This window comes from Equus caballus, chromosome 8 (assembly GCF_041296265.1).
Source record: "Equus caballus isolate H_3958 breed thoroughbred chromosome 8, TB-T2T, whole genome shotgun sequence".
Lineage (NCBI taxonomy): Eukaryota > Metazoa > Chordata > Mammalia > Perissodactyla > Equidae > Equus > Equus caballus.
Genome location: NC_091691.1, coordinates 2,907,890 through 2,933,306, shown reverse-complemented (window position 1 = coordinate 2,933,306; position 25,417 = coordinate 2,907,890). Strand labels below are relative to the sequence as shown.

Sequence of the window (25,417 nt, the reverse complement as noted above, 5' to 3'; positions counted from 1 at the left end):
GAGGAGGGAGTGACTGGGTAACAGGGTCCTCAAGGCCACTGCCCCCACCCTGTCCACCCTGAGCTGCAAATACCAGACAGTGGCCCACGGGCATCATCCCACCTGCAGGCCTCTACCCGTGACAATGAGTGCCCAAGCTTTCATGACAACTGTGTCCAGGGCATCTTGGGCATGCCTGTGTGGACCGGGGTGAGAAGGGTGACAAGGGAAGAGGACATGACAGGGTGTGGGCAGGGCTTAGGTGCTGGGGAGGGGGCGCCACATGATGGGCTCTGGCTGGCTCTGCCCATCTGCATGCAGGTCCCCAAGGGGAAGCTGGGCAGGACCAGGGACAAACAAGTCCCTGGGGGTCAGGGATCTCCCCTCCGGCCCCAGGCGACACTGGCTGACCACACGGTGCTGCTGCAGGTGTGGGCTTGGAACAACCAGGCAGCCTCCCTCCGCTGACCCTACCCGGGGGTCCTGCGGGGCCACCTCTGTTTGACAGATGGCAACTGCCCCGCCCCCCCCCCCCCCCACCTCTTGCCTGCCCCTGGAAGGGGGCAGTAGGATCCCTCCCTCGCTTCTCTCAGGTCCTGTGGCTGTCACCCTGCCCCAGGCATCAGGTGGGGGTCAGTGATATGGCTGTCCCTGCCTCCTGTGCTGGTGTCCCCAGAACTAAGGCCTCAGCGCTGGCCATTCCATGACCTGGCAGCCCGCGGCTCTTGGCTGTGATGTGTCAGGAGGGGTGGCCGTGGCTGGCGGCACGGCATGAGTGAGTGAAGTCTTTCCTGGTTTTGGAACAGCCAGGAACAGCCCTTTCCTGGGTTTCTGGTGCCAGGAGGACCCTGCCCCATCCTGAGCGTCCTGGGGCAGATAGTCATCAAAATCCCTCCAGGGTCCCCGCCAGAGCTCCATCCACAGGCCCTGCTTGGAGAGCTAGGAGACATAATAAAGACTACTCTCTGGTCACCTGTCCTTGTCCTTCTCCTGCCATTGTTCTGTCTGTCTCTGAGTCGCACTCTCTGTTGAATGAATGACGGAATGAGTGAGTGAATGAATGAAGGAATAAGTGAGTGAATGAATGAGTACCTCGCTGCTCTCCTCCCTGTCTCCTGTCTCTCTCTCTCCGTCTGTTCCTCCCCTCCCTCACTCCTCCTCTTTACCGCAGAGCTGTGGCCCAGGATCCAAGATGTCAAACCCAGAATCCTGAATACAGAGCCCACAGGGCACCACTAATGGGTGGTGGCTGGAGAGGGCGGAGAGGAGGCTGAGGAGGTTTGGAGGGGCCCAAGATAAGCTGCCCCTCTCTTCCCCACCCAGTCTCTCCTGCTCCACTTCTTGGGGCAGCCTGTGGACACCACAAAGCCGGAGCAGCTGTTGGGGAAGCTGACAGCTGCTCTGTAACACTTGGATCGGCAAGTCCTGGTGGCCAAGGCTTTCTTGGTGACCGAGCAAGTCTCCCCTGATGAGGATTTTAGGCTGGTTAATTTTAAAACTGCAGATGAGAAGCAGGCTCCGAGGAGTGGAATTTGCTCGCCCTTTGATGAGAGACAGTTGCATTTGTGAAGGAAATCTCCATTCCTCCCTCTGCGCCAGGAGGAAGTAGGGATGGCCTTATCTATGAAAACTCTTAATGGGGAAGGCAAGAACTTAAGTTGTTTACTGTCTGGCAACCTCATGTAACTGCCCCCCCCCCGCCCCCCCCCCCCCCCCCCCCCCCGCCAAAATCCTCTTTTGTGTTTAGCTGAGGATAATATTTGAGCGGTGACTTCTGCCATTTACTCAATCCGGTTTGATTCTTACCTAAAAGTTGTGGGACCGCCCAATGGCCGGACCCTACCGGCACTGGTACCATTTTAACTTTTTTTTTTGTCTTGTAAAGAGATAACTCACATACCCATGCCTTAAATTTAGCCTTACTCTCCACCCAACTTTGCAGCAGAGGCTGCAGCAGCAGCAGCTCCTCCTGCCCATGGGCCCTGTCCCCACGCGGCAGAAGCTCTGACTGCCCATGGGTCCTGTCCCCGTGCTATTCTATACTATTCTCTAAATAAAAGAGCACTACTGCCAGATCTTGAGTCCAAGAAATCTTTCTTTCGACTCCTCAGCTCACCGACCCCACATCATCCCTGGCGGGTCTGATGGCATTCACAGAGCTAATGCAGGTGAGGTTCTTCTGCCTGTGCACCCTCTGGGGAGCACACTGGGCACCAGGCTGAGCCAACGACCCAGCTCTCCTCTCTCCCCAGCCCACTGCCATTGGCTCCGACCTCTTCCAAGACCGGCCCCGGCTGGCAGCTTGGCGGGCCCACCTAGAGGCCACCCTGGGACCCGAGCTCGCCCAGGAAGCCCATACGCTTGTGCTCCAGCCTCGGGACCCCGAAGAGGCCCAGTGGGACCCCCAGCTAGCCCAGAAGCTGGCGCAGCGGCTGCAGGAGTGGCTCCGCTGAGAGGGGTGTGCCCACTCCCCGGCACTCTGCCATCCACAGGAAACATGCCATGTGCCCTGACTCGTCTGCAGCCTCTCTCTACCCCAGGAAGTGGTGCCCCCCCATTTCTGAGCAGACAGGGAATCTCCCAAGATCACCCAGCATGAAGTGAGTGGCACTCAGCCCTCGCCGCGGTGTCTAGTTACCTCCCTCACCATTGGGTGCTGAGTTCCAGGTGTCCAGCCAGGCCACTGCCCGTCCCCTCTCAGTTTCTGGGGTCCTCTGCATGGCACAACCCAGCTGGCCACTCTTGACTGACTCCCTGTGGTGTTGTCCCCTACGCCCTGACATCTCCCCAGGCCCCTGTTTCTCTTTCTCCCAATCCTTTCCTAGCCAATGTTCAGGCTAGGTTGACCTGTGAATACTCTCAGTCTCTGTTCTGGAACCCTCCAGGGGTTCTCATCGCCCCACCCTCCTTCTGGACCGGCCAAGCCCATTTGGTCACATTCCACAGTGAAGGCCTGGCCCCGGGAATTCCCATGCATAAGCAGACAGGGCCATGTGCCCCAAGGGTGGGAAGGGCAGGGTCGCAGTTGCCCCAACACCATGACCCCAGGCCAGGGGCCTCTCCCCAGTCTACTCTTGGGTCTCCTCAGAATCCTTGCTGCTCTGAGAATTCCAGGCTTCCTAGCCTCATGACAACACAAAGTGAAACAAGAAGTTCCAGAACATGGGGGCCTGGGTCTGGGTTGGAGAGAGCAAGCCAAGGGCTGGCTGGCGGGCACAGGGCCAGGGGCTCAGGTAGCATACAGGCTCCAGTTCAGGGCCTGCAGCCTGGGCTGGAGGGGCTCAGCACAGTCTCAGCATGGGCCTGGAGCTCTACCTGGACCTGCTGTCGGCCTCCTGCCGTGCCGTCTACATCTTTGCCAAGAAGAACAACATCCCCTTCGACTTCCAGTTTGTGGATCTGCTGAAAGGTCGGCACTGCGGCTGCCCAGGCGGCCTGGTCCTGGGAGTAGGCAGAGCACAAGGCCGGGCATTTCCGAGAAGTGGAGGCACACACTGAGGAGACCCCACCCCAAAGTCCACGGGGGGAGAAAATGTTCCCAAGGGGATTGCAGGCTGTGCACCTGTCCAGCTTACCTTCACCAATCCCAATTATTCTGCCCGACTGTGAAGAACGGGCTTTATAGGGTAAAGTGGAAGGAAGAGCTTCAGAGGGGCTCCCAGACCCCCACCCAGCACCCTCGCCTTCTCCTTGTGGGAGTCCAGCATCTTGTAAGCTGCGGCACCTGCCGATTAGGTTGGCAAAGGTTGCCCAGTCGTGCAGTCACTCTGCATCTGAGGGTTGAGATGCAGCTTTGATCCACACCTGTCCTCCCCAGGTGCTCAGGGTGACACAGACCCCTGGGTGCAGTTTAGGGCACTGGGCTCCAGCACCAACCTGAGCGTGGAGGGGGCTGTAAAGTTCAACTTGCAGAGGCAGCAGCCTCTGGAACACAGAGGAGGAGACAGAAGCTCCAGAATCTGATGGGGTGTGAGTGGAGCCCCCGGAAATATTTCCAACTGGAGGCAGGTGGTCAAGAAAGAGTTAAAACTCCCACGTTGGGTTGATTGCATGTGCTGGCGATTCCGGGTGGGACCCAGGCTCAAAGGGCTTCTGCTGATTCCCAGGCTGTGGTTTCAGGCCAGGAGTTGGGGGTGGGGCTGGAGGCCTCCAGCTTCTGTGAGCCAAAGGGTTGTCTTGGTCACTGAGCCTGGGGTGGGGGCAGGAGTCCCGATCCTGGTCCCTGTTCTGCCACTGACTTGCTCTGTGACCCGCGGTAAGACACAGTGTCCTCCGGGCCTCTGTTTCCCCTTTTTTGGAAAATGGAGAGAAAGGCACTGCTGCCTCTGGGATACCTGAATGACTCTTCCTTGACGTGCCAGCAGCCTCAGACCTTCCCTGCCCCTCTCAGGCCACCATCACAGCAAGGAATACATCGAGATCAACCCCCTGAGGAAGCTGCCCTGCCTCAAAGATGGAAAATTTATCTTATCTGAAAGGTAACAGTCTTTCCCGGGGCCCTCCCACCATCCATCCCTGGTCCTCCTGGGAGATTCAGCTGGAGCCAACCTCCTAGCACTTATTTATTTTTCCTACTATGGGAAATTTCACACTCACACTAACGCAGAACCAATATCAACTGATGAGGAGTATAACCATCGCCGGGCTAGCCACCACCGAGCTCCCACGGTGTCCACTCAGGGGCTCAATTTGCCTCATCTGTACCCCACTCTGTTCCTCTGCTTCCCAGCCGCCCCATCGTTTCATCCATAAATGTTTAGGAATGTACTTCTAAGAGATAAGGGCTCTCTAAAAAAAAAAAGGCACCATCACGATACCATGACGACGACTAATAAAATTAACAATAATTCCTGGATTTCATCCAATATCCAGTTTGTATTCAAAAGTCCCTGGGTATCGCATAAATATTTTCTTTGCACTTTGTGCATTTGAATCAGGGTCCAAATAAGCTGCAAGTGTTGCAACTAGTCGATCTGTCTCTTAGATCTCTTTTAATCTACAGCCCCCTCCACACCCCACCTTTTGCTTTTGAATTTTTGTTGTGGTTGAAGAAACGGGGCCCTTTATCCAGTGGAGTTTCCCACAGTCTGAATTCTGTGGATTGCATTTTCATGTAACTCGTGGCGTCATGAGTTTCTGTCCCTTTATTTCCTGTAAATTGCTAGTTGGATCTAGAGGTTTGGTAAGATGCAAGGTTGATGGTTTTTCAGACTGCTTCACACGCGGTCTCATAATTTTAGCGTATGTCCCCCAAGTGGACCTTGGAGGTATGGGTGGCCCAGGGCCGGGTACTGTCCAAGGGCTGCCATAGCAAAGTGCCACCAACTGGGCAGCCTAGAACCACAGAAGTCAAGGTGTCAGTGGGGCCAAGCTCCCCCTGAAGGGGCCAGGAAGGATCTGTTCTCGGTATCTCTCCTAGATCCTGGGAGCCTCAGGCATTCCTCGGGTGGTGGATGGCCATCTTCTCCCTGCATCTCTGCACATTGCTTTCCCTCTGTGCCCGTTTCTGTGTCCAAATTTCACCTTTCTTTAAGGACACCCGTCACATTGGGTTGGAGTCTATCCTAATGACCTCATTTTAACCTGATCACCCCTGTAAAGATCCTATTTCCAAATAAGGTCACATTCTGAGTTACTGGGGGTTAGGACTTCAAGATATCTTTTTTGGGGGACACAATTCAATGCATAACAGTCTGCCCTCTGGTCCCCCCAAATTCACCTCCTTCTCATGCACAAAATAAGTCCACCTCATCCCAACATCTCCAAAAGTCTTGATCACCCCAGCATCAACACTAAGGTCACCGTGCCAGCATCTAAATTGTCCAAATCAGGTTTGCGTGAAATCCAAGGCATGATTCATCCTGTGTCAAAATTCCCCTTCATCTGTGAACCTATGAAACCAGACGACAAGTCATCCTGCTGCCAAAGCACAACGGGGGACAGGCACAGGATGGCCATTCCCACTCCGAAACAGAAAATTAGGAAGGAAAAAGGCGTTCACACACCTCAAGGGAGTCTGAAATCTAGTAGGGCAAATTCCAGTAGATTTGAAGGCTTGAGAATCATCCTGTGTGACTCCACGCTCTGTCCTCCAGGCCTATCAGGGTGCCAGGCCCACCCTTGGGAACTAGGGAAGCCAAGGCCCGGCCCCCACCCCCACTGTCCTCCCTGGGGCCTGTGGCAGCAGGACAGCCCTGCTGGCCTCTGAACCCCCCTCCAGGTCATCCTTCCCTTTTCTGGAAGGCTAACACATGTCTGCAGTTGACTCGCTCCGTCAGTCTGGTTCACAGAAGTCCCACAGCCTTCCTGCACTTTACCATGTCTCTGTCCCCTTACAAGTCCACAAATCACCCGCCCAATCTCTTTAGCAAATGGTTGTCCAGCTATACCCTCAATGTTCTCTCCGGAACAGGGTCCCAACCTCGAGCCCCAACCTCCTCCCCTCTGGCTTTGGCCTTCTTATTACGCCATGTTCTCACCCTGGTGGTCCCTGGCCTCCCAGCTCCCAGTCCTGGGCCCTAGAACGAGGGCCTGGTGAATCCACTCCCATTTCCTCAATGACCCCCCCACCCCCAGCCTCCCAGGCACCTCTCCCAAGGTGTGTCAATGAGAGCACTGAGTCAGGGGCTGAGGACAATGGCTGCAAATCGCAGAAACCCAAGCCAACTAATTTGAGTTTCTTGGCAGGCTTAATAAGCCAGGGGAATCTGGGCCCCCAGCCCTGGCTACTGCCGTTTTCATGCTCTTCCCCACCCATCTCACCTGTCAGCTTCTCTGTGGGTGTGTCGGCCTCCATCCCTCAGCCTTCTGTGTATACTCACGGCCAATGGCAGCCCTGTAGCCACATCTTTGGAGCTCCTGGTCCTCGGGCAAGGAGTAACCGCTCCTTCTCAGGTGATCCGAAGTTCCCAGCGAAGGACACAGATGGGCCCAGGCTGAGTCACCCCCTTACCTGTGAACCACTCACTGGCTGGGGCACAGGGCCCTGTGACTGCCAGCACCCCACCAGAATCGCTGGATTAAAGATGGTTGAGGAGGTCCCTGCCGGAAAAGTGAGGGAAAGGTGCTGGGCAGACAGAAGGCCAGATGCCCTTTCTAGATCATCTCAGGGACTGTGATGCCAGTAGGGTGCCTTTCCCCTGAGATAGGTTTCCCCTAGTCACAGCAAGCTCTGGTCTGCTCTGGGGGCAGGAGGTGTTCGAGAATAGGCTGGTGTGCACGGGCCCCCTTTGGCCCTGGCACTCCCAGTGTGGGAGCCAGGAGGGCTGATGTCACAGAATAAGCGTTGGAGGCCCCTACCTCAAAGTGCAGGACAAAGAGAGTGTGCAGTGGTGAGCTCGTGCAGACAAACCAAGAGGAACCAGTGCGGGATGGGAGTGGCTGGCAGGTCTGCCCAGAGCAGTCATGACCCAGGGACTGGCCACCAAAGGTGGTGCTCCCAGAGGTCACAGAATGTGTTGGGGACTCTTCCTGCCTTTCAACCCTCCCTCAGTGGCTGGAGACCATCTCATCCCCTTGCTGCCAATTCAAACTCTTACCTCCCTCCCCCGAGTTCTCGAGTCTCCTGCCCCACCTGGCCAAGGTCACCAGCTATGCCAAGAGGTTGAGAACAGCAGGGCTTGGCCCAGGACCAGGCTGCTGGGGTCAAACTCCAATCCTACTGCTAACGGGTTGTGTCTTTGCCACGTTAGTTGTATCTCTGAGCCTCAGTTTCCTCAGATGCAGATAGGGAATACACTGGGACCCATCTTGCAGGCTTACTGTGGGGTCAGCCGAGCTGATTCAGGATTTAGGATTTCCCTCCTTGATCTCTCAGCCATATTTCCCCCTTTCCTGTATAGCTGGGCCTCGGGGCCTCCCTCCCCGCTCCTCCCTCCTTCTTCTCTTCCTCTGCCTTCACCCATCTCTGCTCCCTTCTCACCTGCTGACTGTGCCCCGAGATCCGCCTGCTCCTCAGACTTCGATGTCATGTCAGACTCTGGCTCAGGACTCTCTGGGACCCAGATGTCCCAGACACCTCAAACACCAGCGTCAACCCTGAGTTCCTCCTTTCCCTCCCCCCACCAGCTGGCAGCAAGTCCTGGGACATCCTCTCCAAAGGCTGCCTCTAATCTATACCCTCCCCAGCCCCCGCAGCCTCTGCCCTCCCCAGACCCCAGCACCGCTTGCTTGGGCATTGGGGCGGCCACCGTCTCTGTTGTTGCTTCTGCCCTCTCTGGCTCACTCTCCATCCAGCACCAGAGCGACCCTTCTAAACTTCAAGGTGGATCTCCTTGTCCCCCTGCTTACATAACCCATAACCTTGAGGATTAAGTCCATGGCCTCCTGCATCTCTGGGGGCCTCCCCGTGTGGCCTGCACAGCATCTCTGGCTGTCTCCCGCCACTCCTTGCCCGCCTACATGCATCTTCCAGTCACACTCACCACCTCCTTTCTCCAGATTTACCACGCTCCTTCTCAGCCCTGTATTTCCACACCTGTTGTTCCCGGTCTAGACTGCACTTCCTGATGCCATCTGCCAACTCCCACACACTGCAGGTCTCCCTTCCCACCCTTGCTGACTGGTGGGCTGACTGCCTTTCTCCAGGCCCTTTGGGCTCCTCCTCCTCACGAAGAAGGTCAGAGCCTGAAGCCTGCCTATGGCCCAGGCCACGCTGGGGTGGTGGGTGTAGCAGCATTGGGGAAGGCAGGAGCCGTGCTCTGACCTGCCCTTTCTGCAGCGCGGCCATCCTCTTCTACCTGTGCCGCAAGTACAGTGCACCCTCGCACTGGTACCCGCCAGACCTGCACACTCGCGCCCGCGTGGATGAGTTCATGGCCTGGCAGCACACGGGCATTCAGCTGCCTATGAGCAAGATGCTCTGGATCAAGGTGAGTGGGGCCACAGCTGGGGCTGACCACTGGTGAGTTCAAGCCAGTGTCCCTCCTGCCCCCAGCCTTGTTTCCTCTGCTCCCTCTCCTGCCTGCCTTGCAGAGCTGTTGGGAATGTGGAGTGAACCACTGGGTATGAAAGAGCCTTGTAAAGGCAAGTGGAAGGGCACCCAGGAGGGCTGGTGTTACTCAAGTCAAGGGGCCCTTAGAGACTACCAATCTGAAGATGACAACTGGTACATGTGCGCATACTTCTTAGCGTATGCCTGTGACAGACATTGCTAATCAATTACAGGATTCTTTCCTGCTGGGATCTCAAAATCCTTCTGAACATTGGCCCCAGGCAACTTCTACCAACCAGAAGAGGTGAAACCACTTTATATCCTTGGTTCTGTCCAACACCTCTCTAGCAGAAAAGGGTACTGAGGCCTGGAGGGTCAGATGGCACTGGGGTGCAGCCTCCTCTTCCCTCCTCTCCCCCACCCTGGCCAGCTGCTGATCCCCATGATCACAGGTGAGGAGGTTCCAGCTGAGAAGACAGAGCGGATGCTGGCAGAGGTGAAGAACACCCTGCAGCTCTTTGAGGAGAAGTTTCTGCAGGACAAGATGTTCATCACGGGGGACCATGTCTCACTGGCCGACTTGGTGGCCCTGGTGGAGATGATGCAGGTGTGGAGTGGAGTGGAGCGGGGGATAGAGGCCGGGCAGAGGTGGGACTCCTCTGTGACCAGTGGGGCCATAACTTAAGGATAGGCTGGCAAAGGGGGAGACATAGGGGCTGTGGGAGCCGGGTCTGGGTACATGGACTTGATCTGGGCCACAGGAAACACAGAAGGTTTGAACCTGGGAGGATCATGATCATCCATGCTTCACAAGGAGCCTCAGTGTTTGTGGCACCGGAGGGTGTGCCTGGGGTAGCGAGAAGAACACATCATTTCTGGTCAGTCAGCCAGGATCCCGGATGCCTCCTTCTCCCGCTGGACTCTCCAGGAAGTGTCCAGATAATTCCAAAGTGTCCTTCTTGCTGACATACCTCTTTTTCAGAGCTCCAGACACATAGCTGTACAGAGCAGCTTCCCTGGCTCTAGGACTGAGGGACATCTGCTGTGCATTTGGGGGCATACCTGAGTCTGGGACATTTATGTGGTTCCTACATGCAGGGGGGGTGGCCAGTTCAGACCTAGCTAGTGTGCCAATGTCTTGAGAGGTCAGCATAATCTCTGGCCAATATGAAAAGTGGCCACTTCGGTCCCTGATCAGTGTGCAGTGCAGACCAGCACTGGGAAAAGCCATTCCAGTTTTTCTGTCCCAGGTGGTGCAGTCCCCTAGTTTCACCCTCCTCCTTACTTTTCACCCACACTCACCCCATTTTGGGCCTCCCAAATATCTTGGGCACATACTTCTTGGGCTGCCTGCTGAGTGTCCTGTTCCAGCCCCTGTGCTCGATAACAGAGGGAGGTTCAACATCAGGAAAAAGTAACCAAATTCCTCCCACCCTCATCTGGGGACAAGGGGTTTCCCTGGAAGAAGGCAGGACCCATGGGAGGTTTCATGCAGGAGAAGTAGGACCCACCTAGGCCAGGGGGTCCCCTCAGAGAGGGATTCAGGAGCCCTGAAGCAAGATCAGTGACCAAGAATCTTGGGGGATTCTGGATCTTCTATCCCCACCCCGTATCTATGACATAGCCTATGACTCCTTTCCCAGGCCTCGGGGGTCAGCAGACCCACTTTTTGCAGAAGTAGACAGGGAAAGTGCTTGAGGCTATAGGAGGGGACCCAGGTGAGGCTGGTCCCCAGGCTGACTACTCCTTCCTCTGTGTCTATCCACAGCCCATGGGGGGCAACCATAACGTCTTCCTCAACAGCTCCAAGCTGGCTGAGTGGCGCATGAGGGTGGAGCTGGCCATTGGTTCTGGTCTCTTCTGGGAGGCCCATGACCGGCTGGTGAAGTTGGAAGAGTGGGACTGTTCAACCCTGGACCCGCTGGTCAAGGAGAGGATCTGCGAGCTGCTGCAGAAGTTCAAATAGAAGCAGCCCCTCCTGCAGGGCCTGGCTGGCTCAGCCCTCGGAGCCTCCTTCTTGGGGGAGACGCTGAAAACACCTCGGTTTCTTTGTCTAATAAAGAACAGCCACCACTGCTGCTGAGCCTGGGACAGTTGGTATGAGCATAGTGTCCGATGTGGGAGTGGGTGGTGGTCATGGGTCCTCCCAACTTCCAAAAAGACCTTAAAAATTAAAGGTTAAATGTGATTAACTGTCAATAACAATAGTTGATGACGTCAATACTTCACTTTCAATGATGGACAGAATAATGAGACAGAAGAGCATCAAGGAACTAGAGGACTTGAAACACTATAAACCAACTGAAACTACCAGATACATACAGAGCCCGCCACCCGACAACAGCAGAATAAACATTCTTCTCAAGAGCACATGCAATATTCTCCAGGATAGACCATAAGTTAGGCCATAAAATACACTCCAATAAATTTAAACAGACTGCAATCATACAATGTATGTTCTCTGAACACAATGGAATGAAATCAGAAATCAATAACAGAAGGAAACTAGAAAACTCACAAATATCTAGAAATTAAACAATACACTCTTAAACAACAATCAATGAGTCAAAGAACAAATCACAAGGGAAGTTAGAATGCACCTTGAACAAACGAAAACAAAACCACAACACACCAAAACTTACGAGGTGCAGCAGAAGCAGAACCAAGAGGGAAATTTATAGCTGTAAATGCATACATTAAAACAGAAGACAGATCTCAAATCACTACCTAACTTTACACCTTAAGAACTAGAAAAAGAAAAGCAAACCAAACCCAACAACAGCAAAAGAAAGGAAATGATAAAGATTAGAGTGGGGAAATAGAGAATAGCCTAACAGTAGAGAAAAATTAACGAAACCAAAAATTGGATTTTTGAGAAGATCAACAAAATGAACCAACCTTTAGCTAGAATGATGAAGAAAAAAAATCAGACTTGAATTACTCAGATCAGGAGTGAAAGTGGGCCTGTCACTACTGATCTTACAGAAGTGCAAAGGATTATAAAGAAATACTATGAACGACTGTATGTGAATAAATTAGACGACCTAGGCGAAATGGAAAATTCCTAGAAACACACATCTAGGTCTGGGGTTTAGGATGGGGGCCTGAGATTCTGCATTTCTAACAAGCTCATGGGCAAGGCTGCATTTCTAACAAGCTCATGCTGCTGCAAGGACCACAATGGGAGTAGCAAGCAGCTAGGCCCTTCTTCAAAGGGAAAAATGTTTTCTCTTGAGGAAATTTGAGTGCACCCATGTTCCCTGCTAAAGACGGTTTCAGTTTAAATGTCAAGAATGTGAGATGCCACAGGAGAAGATGTGGGCATAGGAGAGGGGCTGGAGGGCAGCTCTTAGTCAGGTGGTCCCATCGCTGCCCAGAGCAGACAGTGCCTTGTCCAGCCTTGTGAGCTCTCTGGACTCCTTGGTTGGGACTGGCTACAAGTGAAAATGGGGGGCCCTTGTTCAAAATTTATTAAGCATTTCTAGACAGCAATAGCAAAGCATTAGACCAAGTGTGGGGCCCTTCTAAGTGCAGGGCCGTGTGCAACTGCACAGGTTGCAGGCCCATGATACTCTCCTGCCCTTGGAAGGTGTGACAGACAGATTCTAAGCTGACCCAGCGATCTCCCCTTCTGGTAGTCACATCAGTGTATAATCCCCTCCCCTTTAGTGTGGCCAGGGTGACTTGCTTCTAAGCAATGGAATACGGCAAGGGCACATCATGTCCTTCTGAGATGACGTTCTGTTATACGAGACTCCATCTTGCTAGCAGACTGGCTCGAGAGACTCTCTCCCTTGCTGGTTTTGAAAAAGTAAGCAACCATTTTAGAAGGTCCAGGTGAAAGGAGCTGAGAGTGGCCTCCAGCCAACAGCCAGTAAGAAGCCAGGACGCTCAGTCCTACAACTAAAAGGAAATGAATTCTGCCACAACCCAAGTGAGCTTCAAAGTGGATCCTTCCCCAGTTGAGCCTCAGATGAGAACCCAGCCCTGGCTAACGTCTGAATTTCAGCCTTGCTGAGGACCCAGCTAAGCGCTGCCCACACCCCTGACCCACAGAGAGGGTGAGATAATCAATGTGTGTTGTCGTAAGCCATTACGTTTGCAGTACTTTGTTATGTAGCAATAGACGATTAATACAGAAGGTCTCGTCTGCGCTCTCTACAGCCTCAGCTGCAAGGTGCCTTGCAAGCTGTCTGGCTCCCTTCACTCTCCGGCCCCTACCAGGCTTTCTGGGAGACGGCACTTCAAAGAGTGCTGTGAGCAACAGCTGGGAGCGTTCTGTCTGAATGCCCTTTATTTTTTCTCCTATAAATTAATAAATCCGTCAGTCTCTTGTGACTTGGTTTATGTGAGTCAGGCCCAAAGAAAAGGATCAGTCCCGGAATATGGACCAAATCAGGTTTCGAACCTTCCAGACTGAGGCTGAGCCCTAGCCCAGGATCCCGCCCAGCTCCTCCCTGGGTGCTGCTGGGGTCCGCGGGAGGTGGGGATGAGGGAACGGTCACCTCCTCTGAGTATCTAGCTGCTTTTTAAAACTTCCACATGGAAATCTGAATTTCTCAGCTTAACATTTTTTTTTCAGTTAAAACCCATTATTACCAACCTTCCTTTTCTTTGTGGAAATGTTCCTTATTGTGTAGAACATTATGGTCCTGCTGATGCATTTTCAGCTGGACTTGTTTTAGAAAGTGACAGGTGACACTGATACCATCTGACCAGCCAGGTGGCAGGCCCTGGGGGTCTCTGAGTGGCAAGGAGCAGGCCTGGGCTTGAGGCTCAGCCGAGGAGTCCAGGGGTGTTGACTTGCAAGGGTCCTGGAGGGCGCTAGCCTCTCCATCATTTTATTTATTCTTTTATTTAAAGAACTGAGATATAATTGATGCATAACTGTGTAAGATGTACAACGATGTTGACTTGATACATTTATATGTTGCAAACGATTACCACGGTGGCATTAACTAACACCCCTATTACATCATACAATTATAATTTCTTTTTTGTAGTGAGAACTACAAAGATTAAGTCTCTTAGCAACTGTGAAGTTTAAATACGATGTTGTTGACTGTAATCATTATGATGTGCATTAGATCTCCTGAACTTATTTATCTACTAGTTACAAGTTTCTCTCCTTAAACAACGTCTCCCCAATTTCCCCAGCCCCTGGTAACCACTATTCTATTCTCTGTTTCTACGAGTTTGGCTTTTTTGGATTTCACGTATAAGTGACATCATACAGTATGGGTCTTTCTGTCTGACTTATGTCACTTAGCATAACGCCCTCACGGTCCATCCACGTTGTTGCGAACGGCAGGATTGCTTTCTTTCTCATGGCTGATAGTATTTCCTTGTCCATATATACCACATCTTCTTTATCCACTCATCCACTGACAAACACTTAGGTTGTTTCCAAATCTTGGCTATCGTGACTAACGCTACAATCTACGTGGGGTGCAAATATCTTTTGGATATCCTGTTTTCATTTCCTTTGAACACATGCCCAGAAGTGAGATTGCTGAACCTCTCCCCATCATTTTAAAGACAGAGAAACAGAGGCCCAGAACAGGGAAGAAACAAACCCTGGGAATGTGACTGAGGCACTGGGCTGGCAGGAGCAGGGGCCAGCCTGTGGAATTCCATGGTGCCCAGTTGGAGTGAAATGAGTTACCACAAACCCTGAACACAAGACCAGAGGCTTTGCCACTTGCTAGAACCAGGGTCTCTGGAGTGTGGCGCTAAGAGCCTGGACTCTGGAGCCAGACTTTCTGGGTCTATAATCATTGCGTGCCTCAATTTCCTTATCTGTAAAATGCGGACTATAGGAAATTCCGATACACCTTTACAACGTGGATGAACCTTGACGACATCATGCCAAGTGAAAGGAGCCAGTCACAAAAGGAATGGGACTGGGGGCCCTCGGCGGGACTCTCCGAGGGGCGACCATCCTGTTGCCGCCTCGGTGGCCAGGCCCTGAGCCCCTTAGACACGCCCCGGGCCGCGCCAGCGATTGGACCAAAGTGTCCGGGCGCCGGAGCCGCCCACTGGGGAGCCGCATCCGAGAGGCGTGGCCGCGCCGCCGGTCCGTCCCGTGTCCCAGCGCTCGGGTTCCCTGTGTCCCTTGAGTGGTTCGCCTGGTCCTGCCGCCCCCGCCGGCCCCACCATGGGCCTGGAGCTCTACCTGGACCTGCTGTCCCAGCCCTGCCGCGCCGTCTACATCTTCGCCAAGAAGAATGGCATCCCCTTCGAGCTGCGCACCGTGGAGCTGCTCAAAGGTGGGCCCGGACAGGGTTTGGGGAACCGAGAGATCGGGAGGTCAAACATCGCTTAGCGGGACCCCTGCCGACACCTGGCCGTTCCTGGGACCATCACTGAAAAGGTGAGCCACCAGGAAGATCCGAGATTTGGGAATCTCCCAAACTCTGCCAGTCCCCTGAACAGACGGTAAGGCTCAGCCGAGGCTGAATAAAGGGACAGGGGCTGGGGGGCTGAGGGACATGAGGAAAGGAGGAGAGACCTGGCCAACAGAAAAAGGCGCACCTGGGCATAGGGATAGAGACCTCAGAAAAGAGATGGGGCAGGAAGATAGAGCTTAAAGGGGCCGAGCACAGAGATGGGGTCAGAGTCCAGCCCCAAACTGCTGAATTCTGCCACAGCAGGCACTGCCCCAGGGTTCTGACTGTCCAGCCCTGCTTTCTGCACATGCCCAGTCTGCACGGGAGCCCCCTCTGTCTCCTTCTCTTCTCCTGCTTTGCCTTGGGTTGCCATGTTCTCTGGCTCTCTTACTCCTGCTGGAATGGGGCACCCCACTAGTGTGCTGGGAGCAGGAGGGGGACTGCAGGGGTTGGTGAGCCCTGCATCCTAAGCGAGAGGGTTTGTTTCTTTGGCAGGGCCCCCAAGGACACAGCTGGCAGGCCAAGGTCTGGCACTTGGGGGGTAATAGCGAGGCAGAAGGCATGTATTGCCAGGGAGCAAGTAGGGTGACTCTGCTGGGCTCCCCCGCCAGTCGGCCCTCGCCGACCCTTGTGCCTTTGCCCTGTCCTCTGCCTGAATCATCATCTCCTCCCAGCCTCCTCTGTGGACTGCCCCCTTGTCCTGCCTAGAGGTTACCTCTGCAGAGGCTGGGGCAGGGGTGAGGGAAGGGGACAAGGGGCTGTCCCATCCAGGCTGTCGAATGGAGGGCTGCAGTTGGAGGTGTGTTTCACCAGGAGAGGAGGGAGGGTGTCGCTGGTGAAGGAAGAGTCTGAAGGGAGGGACAAGGGAGGGTAGCAGGTGTGACTGAGGCGAGAGAGTTAAGGCTTCTTTGTGGCTTTGAGGAGCTTCCATCTAATCCTGGGGTAATGGGGAGCCACTGAAGGCTGTTGCACAGGGTAGCGATCAGACTTAAGCATCCTTCACAAGCTTCTCTCTGGCTGCATCTGCAGGAGCAGAAACCTCTCAGACAAACTCAAGGAGAGGCCAGGGTTCCAGGGGACACTGGGCTGCAACCTTCAGGAGGTGTGGGTGGGACAAGAACGTGACTGTTTCATCTCCAGCAGAGGCTAGAGGCAGGGCCAGCTCTTTGTCCCCAGTGCCCAGGGCAGGGTGAGCAAGGAGACACAGAGAAGCCAGTAGAACTTGCTTGCAAATAAATAGATACCAGAGGAAGGCCACTTCTTCGTGTTTAGTGACTCTGCCTTAGAGTTCACAGGGAAAGCGGCACTGTAGGAAGTCAGAGCTCCACTCAGGTGGCCAGCCACCCTGCCCCTGCTTTCTGCACATGCCCACATGTCCCCGGCTTGGGACACCTCATGAAGCTGCTGATGGTGTAAAGGTGGTAGGTAGGGAGCATGTGAAGGCCCGGCTGGAGCACCACACCCTGTGTCTTGGGCTCTGTTGCAGAGTGGTGGGCTGTGGGGGGAGGTTATGTCCATGGGGACTTGGCAAGGGATGTCGAGGTCTACTTTGCACCATCCAGCAGCGCAGCCTCCTGCTCCTCCCACTGAGGCCTCCGCCAGCCTTTGCCGTGCAGGAGAGCAGCAAGGGCTGGAGAAGAGTCGTAAAAGTGGGGCCTGGGCGTTGCAGAGAATGGGCACAGGCCATGCAGGGTTCAGGGTTCCCCTCCCACTAGCCACCATGATGGGCTTTCTGCAGGTCAGCACTTCAGCGCCGACTTTGCCCAGCTGAACCCCCTGAAGAAGGTGCCTGTCCTGAAGGATGGGGACTTCACCTTGACCGAGAGGTAAGCAGGATTCCGGGGCTGCTCCCAGACCTTGCTGGAACCATCTTGTTCTAACTCTCTATTTTATAGACAACAAACCAAAGTCCTCAGAGGTGAAGGATCTTTTGCTCAACATCCCACAGAGTCACAGCTGGAACCCAGGCCCCTGATTGTCCATACTCCACTTCACAGGGATGGGTGGAAAAGCAAGCATCTACTTCTGTACAATCCTGTGGGTGTTGGTGGGAGTACCCCACAGCAGGGGGGCAGCACAGAGTGGGGGATGGCAGCTTTGCTCCCTGGGGGGCACCTCTCTGGCCAAGCTTGCATCCAGATGGCCCACGAGCATCTGGGCTCCCCAGTGGCTCCAGCTCTGGGCTGCAGCTTCGCTGGGTGGGTGGGTGATGTTTTACATCCCAACAGGTCTCAAGAAGTGGGAACGTCTTTAGGGAAGGTTAGCCTTTTCCCAGTCCTGCCCCTTTTGTCACCTAAGTCACTCCTCCCACAACAAGGAGACCCTGGAGCTGTAGAACTCATGTGTGGAATCTCAAGATGGGTACCCCCCCAAAAAGAATTCTTCTGGCATTCTGCCAGTGCCATTCTTCCTTCGTGCTGCCCACTACTGGCCTGAGTCCTTGTGTTGCCCAGTGTGGAGCACCCTAGCGTACCTGCCAGGAGCGGTGTGCAGTCTCTGCATTTCTCTGTGTCTTGTCTCACCCTTGGGAAGTCTATGGCTCCCAGGGCCCTGCAGCCTTCCTCAGAGGTGGCTTGAACAATTAGCTGGGAGCAAAAGGAGCCCAGGGTATCTTGCACAGAGAAGTGAGTTGTTAAGCTGGGGCATGGGTGCAGGATTCCTAATAAAGGAACATGGGCCAGTGGCAGATACAGAGGTTTTCTGCCCTTGCGGCTGGGATGCCCAGACCTTGAGGTACCCCAACTTCCTCAGAGCTGTCCTATGGACCCTAATGATGCATCCCTAGTGCCCTTCCAGATCCATTCCTGACCCAACACCATGGCAGCCCTTATAACCCAGGGCGGCGGGAGACCGCCAGTGGCCTAGTCTGTTCTGCTGCCCCATGATCCTGCAGCACCCAGAATGCTCTAGGGAGAACGAAGGGATGACAAAGAACGAAGGGATGACAGGAAAGCCTTTTTGAGCAATCAGACCATCTGGGCTTGTCTTAATGCAAGACGATGAGAGTAGATGCAGGCTGGAAAGAAAGGAGCTTCTTTAAGGCTCAGCTTCAATGCCGTCTCCTCTGGGAAGCTCTCTCTGGCCCTCTGATCAGAAACCGTCTTTGAACACTTGGCAGGATGCTCTGCTGTTGGATTTTGCCTGGCGTAGGATGACCTTGGGTATTAGCCACAGAAATACTCTCAGCTCTGCCACCAAAGGCTGTGTGCCCTGGGCAAGTCCCGTCACTGTTCTAGGCCTGGCTTCCTTGTCTAGAAAATGAGGCAAAAACTTTGGCACATTGTCGGTAAGATTAAAGAAGGGACTCTGGGGCCAGCCCTGGGGGCCTGGTGTTTAAGTTTGGCACTCTCTGCTTTGGCAGCCCAGGTTCAGTTCCTGGGTGCAGACCTATGTCACCATCAGTCAGTAGCCATGATGTGGTGGTGGCTCATGTTACAAAAAAAGAGGAAGATTGGCAACAGATGTTAGCTCGGGGTGAATCTTCCTCAGCAAAAAAAAAAAAAGAAAGAAAAAAGAAGGGACTCTGTATAAAGCCCCTACGCAGTGCCCTTCCCCAACCCATCATGTCCTCCCCTCCCCGACAGTGTGGCCATCCTGCTCTACCTGACCCGCAAGTATAAGACCCCTGACCACTGGTACCCTCAGGACCTGCAGGCCCGTGCCCGTGTGGATGAGTACCTGGCATGGCAGCACACAGCTCTTCGAAGAAACTGCCTCCGGACCCTGTGGCATAAGGTGAGGTCCAGAGGGGGATTCAGTGAGGGCGTCGCCCCCAGAGGGGCTAAGGCACCATTGCATTCTTCTTTTCAGTTTGGATGGTTTCTGTTGACCTGACTTTGATTTCACTGATTCTTCCTTCGGTTGTGCCCAGGTTACTGTTAAGACCACCCAAAACATTCTGTATTTGTGATATGTATTTTTTAGTTATAGGAATTCCTTTGTATTCTTTTTTAGGGCTTTCCACTTCTGTGCTGAAATTCACCATCTGTTCACCCATTTGGTCCATCTTTTCTTCTAAATTCTTTAAGATATTTATAATAGTCACTGAAAAGTCTTTGTCAGCTAACTTTAACACCTAGGTCCTCTGTGGGTCTGTTTCTATTGGTCCTTCTTTACCCTCTTGATTATGCATCACATTTTCCTCTTATTTTGCATGTCATAATTTATTATTGTGTGCCAGCCATTACGTATAAAAGAGATGAAGTCCATAATAAGTACCCCTAGAAGGGGCTTGCACTTTCCTCCGTCAGGCAGCCACAGTGCGAGGTGAATTTCTTCAGCTAATCGGGAGGTGGCTGGGTTGTGGCTTTAGTTAGCTTCAGTTCATCTCTGGGTTCAGATATCTTGAGGGTGGGATCATATCCCTCGCTTGCTCTTGCAGGGATCTGGAATCTAAGCACCGCTACGACCATGACTGTGATCTCGGCCCCGCCCTCAGCCCCCACAGTGCTGCTTAGTCGGAACAGCCCTTTGCTGACGGCAGCCTTGCGCTCCTGCCTGCTTGGAGCCCAGGGATGAAAGCAGCTTACCTAGGAGGGGCTCGCATGCGCTCCTCTGGAATTTAGTTCATTTAGTCCAGTGCCGCATGAGAGAAGTATAAAGTGAGGCACATATGTAGTTTTAAATTTTCCAGTAGCCACATTTAAAAAGTATAGAAAAACAGGTGAAATGAATATATTTTACTTAATACAGTATTCAAAATATTACCATTTTGGCCAATAAGCACGTGAAAAGATGCTCAACATCACTAATCATTAGGGAAATGCAAATTAAAACTACAATGAGAAACCACTTCACACCCATTAGAATGGCTATTATATAAGAAAAACAAAACAAAACAGGAAATGACGAGTGTTGGTGAGGGTGTGAAGAAATTGAACCCTTGTGCACTGTTGGTATGAATGTAAAATGGTGCAGCTGCTGTGGAAAATGGTATGGTGGGCCCTCAAAAAATTAAACATAGAATTACTAAATGATAGCAGCCCACTTCTGTGTATAGACCCAAAGTCATTGAAAGCAGGCTCTTGAAGAAATATTTGTTCATGTTCCTAACGGCATTATTCATCACAGCCGAGAGGTGGAAACATCCCCAGTGCCCACTGACAGATGATGGATAAACAAACTGTGGTGGATACACACAATGGAATATTATTCAGCCGAAAAAATGAATGAAATGCTGACACATGTTACAACATAGATGAACCTTGAAAAAACATTATGCTAAGTGAAGTAAGCCAGTGGCAAGGACAAATATTGTATGATTCCACTTATATGAGGTACCTAGAGTAGTCAAATTCATAGAGACAGAAAGTAGAATGGTGGCTGCCAGGAGCTGGGTGGAGGGGGAGAATGAGAAGTTGTTATTTAATGAGTATTTAATGAGGACAGAGTTTCAATTTTGCCAGATGAACAGAGTTCTGGAGATGGTGGTGATGGTTGCACAGCAATGTGAATTACCTGATGCCATTGAACTGTACACTTAAAATAATAAATAATAAATTAATAATAAAGTTAATAAATGAGTGTGACCTCAATAAAATACTTAATTTAAAAAAATGGTTAAGGTGGTAAATTTTATGTTATGTGTTTTTAACCATAGTTAAACATTTAAAAATTATCATTTCAATATGTAATCAATAGAGAAATTATTAATGAAATAGTTTGCATTCTTTTTTTTGGTACTAAGTCCTCAGAATCTGGTGTGTCTGCTACATGTACAGGATGGCTCAGCTGGGACCAGCCACATTTCAAGAGCTCAGTAGCCTTGTGGCTAGCAACTACCATATCGGACAGCACGGGTTTAGGCTTCGTTTTTCTCTTTTTTGTTCTTTCTTTTAATTTCCTTTCAAGAAAAATAAGATTATTTTCTTCCCAGTGTTATTGTTATGGTGGGGGCAGTGTTTTTTGGTGACTGTCGCTATCTGAACCAGAAGTGGAACACCTCGTATTTGAAAGTGTATGGCTAATTCTGGGTCATGGGCTTTATTTTCTGTCTCCTATCATTTCGTATATGAAAAAGAAATACTGGGGGACGGCCCCATGGCCAATTAGTTAAGTTCACATGCTCTGCTTCAGCAGCCCAGGGTTCACGGGTTTGGATCCCGGGTGCAGATCTACACCACTCATCAAGCCATGCTGTGGCAGCGTCCCACATACAAAATAGAAGAAGATTGGCACAGACGTTAGCTCAGTGACAATCTTCCTCACCAAAAAAAAGAAAGAAAGAGAGAAAAAGAAACGTTAGAGGACAAAAGGCAAAAGACCTCTTTGTTGCCCTCACTCCTTCCTGAGAGGCCACCCTCCCTCTGGGATCTGGTACATGTGCTTCCAGTTCATGATTTTATACATTATTACATTTATGTGTAGTCATTAGCAAAATCGAGCTTTGCTTTGAGTGTTTAAAATTTTATATAAATGCTCTCATACCATTCTGCAACTTGCATTTTTCCCTATTGCTATGGGTGGGTCTAATTTATTCATTTTTAACTACTCTATAGTATTTCATTATATGAATAAATCAGAATTTATTTATTACCCTATTATGTTTTTTATATTTAAAGAGAAACAAAAACGCTTTTTAAGACACTAAGAACTTGGAAACCACCAAATCAGAATAGAAGGGAAAAGCAGACAGTCTCTTGCAGGGGCGAGGCAGATAATCCATGAGAGAGGCCGACTAGGTGGTGTTCGGCTGACTGGGAGCCCACTGTCCCCCCCTGATGGGGCAGCTCCTCCCCAGCATTGGCCTTAGATGCTGGGCAGGGATACCAGGTAGGAACGCTGGCCCCAAGTGGCCAGCACCCTTTATGTTAAAAGGAAGCCAGAAATCCAGACTTTTTATGAAATGTCTCCATTTTTACCGGCCTCCAGGCAACAGTAGTGGGCTACTGCTGATCCTGTCCACCTTGCTGGATGGGGAGGAAACTGAAGCCTTAAGCCAGGGCTCATGTATAATCCTAGTCCTGCTTACCTTGCCTGTATCCCAGGCTCCCCCAGGCAACTTCACCAAGCATAGCACAAAGCCTCTGTCCCTTGCTTGCCGTCCACTGGGTCTCCTGGCAGCTCAGCCAAGCCTGAGGCTGTAGACAGTTTCCCCCCAAAATGCCCTCCTCCCGGAGGCTTGGACACCACTCTCCCTGGCTCCCTCCTTAGTCCCTGGTATCTCATTGGGTCAGAAGATGCTGTTGGTTCTACGCTTGGCTTAGACTTTTCTTGGCTGTGCTGTCTCCGGCAACTGACTGTCCTTCTCTGGGCCTCATTTTTCTATTTACAAGATGAGTCATGTACTATTATTCTTATTTTATAGATGAAGTTGAGGTTCAGAGGATTGGAGTATTTTGCTGTATGTCATTCAGTTTATAATTGACATGGTGGGGACCTTAAAAGCCCATTCTCCTAATTACTTACACTGTAAGAGGTACTGATTTTATATTCAGGGGAAAAGGGGTTATAAAATAGATACTTCCTAAGCCAGCTCCCTGCCCCCCCAAGTATGAAACTCATTGTTCAGCCTCCGTTTGAGTCATTCTGTCAGATGCCCCCAAGGCTTAGCCAATCAGAGATCATGGAAGCAGGAATATCTCTGGGAAAGGGGGTCGTTCGGGAATTTCCCTGCAGGCCTAGCCAGGCCATGGAAGAAAGGTGTAGGGAACCAGGAAGCAGCTCCAAGGAGGGGAAGGGGCTTACCTTCCTGTCCCTGAGGCAGGGCTGGCCCCAACCTCCCACTTTGCCTGCCCACCCACCAGTTGATGTTGCCTGTGTTCATGGGTGAGCCGGTAGCTCCTGAGATGCTGGCAGCCACACTGGCAGAGTTGGATGGAAGCCTGCAGCTGCTTGAAGACAAGTTCCTCCAGAACAAGGCCTTTTTCGCTGGGCCCCACATCTCCCTGGCTGACCTGGTAGCCATCACGGAGCTGATGCACGTGAGTGCTGTGGGCAGTGTGGGCCTGCTAGGCAGGGGGGCCCTGGGTGGTCGCTGAAGTCCTGCTTATGCACCCCTACCTGGCCTGTGCTTATGTGTGGAAACCTCTTCTCACAAATCAAGCAGATGCTGCCATCCTTGGCCTCACCCCTCCACCCCCATCCCTACCCCTTTCTCCATACAGGCCGTGGGTGCTGGCTGCCAAGTCTTCGAAGGCCGACCCAAGCTGGCTGCATGGCGCCAGCGCGTGGAGGCGGCAGTGGGGGCGGTCCTCTTCCAGGAGGCCCATGAGGTCATCCTGAAGGTTAAGGACTCTCCACCTGCAGACCCCACCATAAAGCAGAAGCTGAGGCCTAGCATCCTGGCCCTGATCCAGTGAGCCGAGAAGCCTCGCCCCTGCACTGCCCTTGGCCGTTCACCAAGCACCTTCATTTCCAGTGTCCCTTGGAGAGATTTGCCCAAGTCCCACTGCACCCAGGCCAGGTCCCTACCCCACCTTATCTTCCACAGCTGCCTGAAAACCATGATGAGAACGGCATACCCAGACCTGTCTCCTTTAATCACTGCATTTCATTTTCAGTTTGGGAAATAAACCTGGGCTCAGCCTGAACCTCTGCTTCTAACTCGGATGTGTGGTTGATTTGACCTTCTTTCTCTCCTGGCCCTGGTCTTGGTCTCTATCCAAAAGACAACTCCCCTGGCTAAGCCCTGTGGGTCTACTTCCCCAGATGGTTGCCAAGAACAAAATTAACAATGCCCACTAGACTTCTTGTTCTTGGAGAAAGAGATTTATCAGACAGCTTGGGGGTCGGCAGGCATCCCTCATGTATTGGCTGTAGACATGGTGATTGATCAGTTGGCTGGGCCAGCCCCCAGGGACATGGCCCTTTGCCACCAGGTACTGTGGATCCAGGTCCTGCATCTGTCCTGAGGAATTGCTCAGAAGGGAAAAATCTAGACAGCAACTCTCCTGGTCAGGACTCAGTCGTGCAGGACCTTAAGTGCCATCCCAGGAGCTGTAAACCATAAGGAAGAATGGCACACTCAGATTTCGTTTTGGAATAATATTCTGGCTGCTGGGGTTGGACTGGAGGGTGGCCAGGGAGGAAGCAGGGAGCATGGATGATGCTGCAATCCCGCCAAAGGTATCTTGTCAAGGAGGGCAGGCCACTGAAGGGCGTGGAGAACATGGCCCTCCCAGCCTGGAGAGGGCTACAGCACTAGGCCAGTGAGGCAGTCCCCAGGCAAGCCCGGTGACATAGTGGTTAAGTTTGTGTGCTCTGCTTCAGCAGCCTGGGATTTGCAGCTTGGGATCCTGGGCACTGACCTGGCACGGCTTGTTAAGCCATGCTGTGGCTGCGGCGGTGTCCCACATAAAATAGAGGAAGATTGGCACAGATGTTAGCTCAGGGGGCAGGGTCTTCTTACCCAGGAGGCTCTCTTAGGGAATGGGGGTGTCATAGCTGATGCGGGCTCGGTGAGGCGAGGAATTGAAAAAAAGATTTCTTGGACTCTCAAGGTCTGGCAGTGGTGCTCTTTTATTTAGAGAATAGTATGGAATAGCATGGGGACAGCATCCATGGGCAGTATGAGCTGCTGCATGGGTTGAGGGTAGAGCTAAATTTAAGGCATAGGTATGTGAATTATCTCTTTACAAGACAAAGGAAAGAACATGTAAAAAAAAGTCGTTAAAATGGTATCAGTGCAGGTGGGGTCTGATTATTGGGTGGTCCTGTAACTTTAGATAAGAATCAGATTGGATTAAGTCAGGACGTCCCATGCTTCCCCATTAAGAGTTTCTAGAGATAAGGCCATCCCCCCTTCCTCCTGGTGCAGAGAGGGAGACACCCCCACAAATGGAGACTTCCTTCGCAAATGTAAATGTCTCTCATCAAAGGGCAAGCAAATTCCAACCTTTAGAGTTTCCTTCCTGTCTGCAGCTTTCAAAAATAACCAGCCCAAAAGAACCCTCATCAATAACCACAGGTTTCAGGAGTCCCAGGGCCAAAGTTGGAGGGACTTGGCCCTGTAAAGGAGGTGGGGGAGTTCCAGGCAGCCCTGCAAATTTTCAGATGGGTCCCACAGGGCTTCAGCTTCCTGGTAGGGATTAGTTGAAAGGTGATGAATAGGACCTTAGGGATTGGGAGGATGACTTATTCCTTCCTGGGCTGGGGGCCCAGCCTGTGTAGGGAGCAC

General features: G+C 52.3%; 2 protein-coding genes across 5 annotated transcripts; both read left to right on the top strand.

Annotated features, from left to right (window-relative positions):
* The first annotated feature begins 2,900 nt into the window (after window positions 1-2,900).
* On the top strand, window positions 2,901-11,116 carry GSTT4 (glutathione S-transferase theta 4). Of its 2 annotated transcripts, none has more exons than XM_001489526.6 (5): window positions 2,901-3,388; window positions 4,370-4,457; window positions 8,699-8,849; window positions 9,342-9,518; window positions 10,680-11,116. In XM_001489526.6, the coding sequence occupies exons 1-5, from the start codon at window positions 3,277-3,279 to the stop codon at window positions 10,875-10,877; spliced, it is 726 nt and encodes a 241-aa protein (XP_001489576.1). In that variant the 5' UTR covers window positions 2,901-3,276; the 3' UTR covers window positions 10,878-11,116. The 2 variants fall into 2 exon arrangements, with proteins under 2 accessions (XP_001489576.1, XP_014597479.2); XM_014741993.3 differs by having other exon boundaries at window positions 2,921-3,388; window positions 9,342-9,559; window positions 10,680-11,110.
* A 3,779-nt stretch (window positions 11,117-14,895) lies between these two features.
* On the top strand, window positions 14,896-23,844 carry LOC100050322 (glutathione S-transferase theta-1). 3 transcript variants are annotated; one of them, XM_001489403.5, is made up of 5 exons: window positions 14,896-15,180; window positions 17,039-17,126; window positions 18,885-19,035; window positions 23,046-23,222; window positions 23,406-23,844. In XM_001489403.5, the coding sequence occupies exons 1-5, from the start codon at window positions 15,069-15,071 to the stop codon at window positions 23,598-23,600; spliced, it is 723 nt and encodes a 240-aa protein (XP_001489453.1). In that variant the 5' UTR covers window positions 14,896-15,068; the 3' UTR covers window positions 23,601-23,844. The 3 variants fall into 3 exon arrangements, with proteins under 3 accessions (XP_001489453.1, XP_070131351.1, XP_014597552.1); XM_070275250.1 differs by lacking the exons at window positions 18,885-19,035; window positions 23,046-23,222 and having other exon boundaries at window positions 14,963-15,180; window positions 23,406-23,674; XM_014742066.3 differs by lacking the exons at window positions 17,039-17,126; window positions 18,885-19,035; window positions 23,046-23,222 and having other exon boundaries at window positions 14,963-15,180; window positions 23,406-23,653.
* The last annotated feature ends 1,573 nt before the right edge of the window (window positions 23,845-25,417 follow it).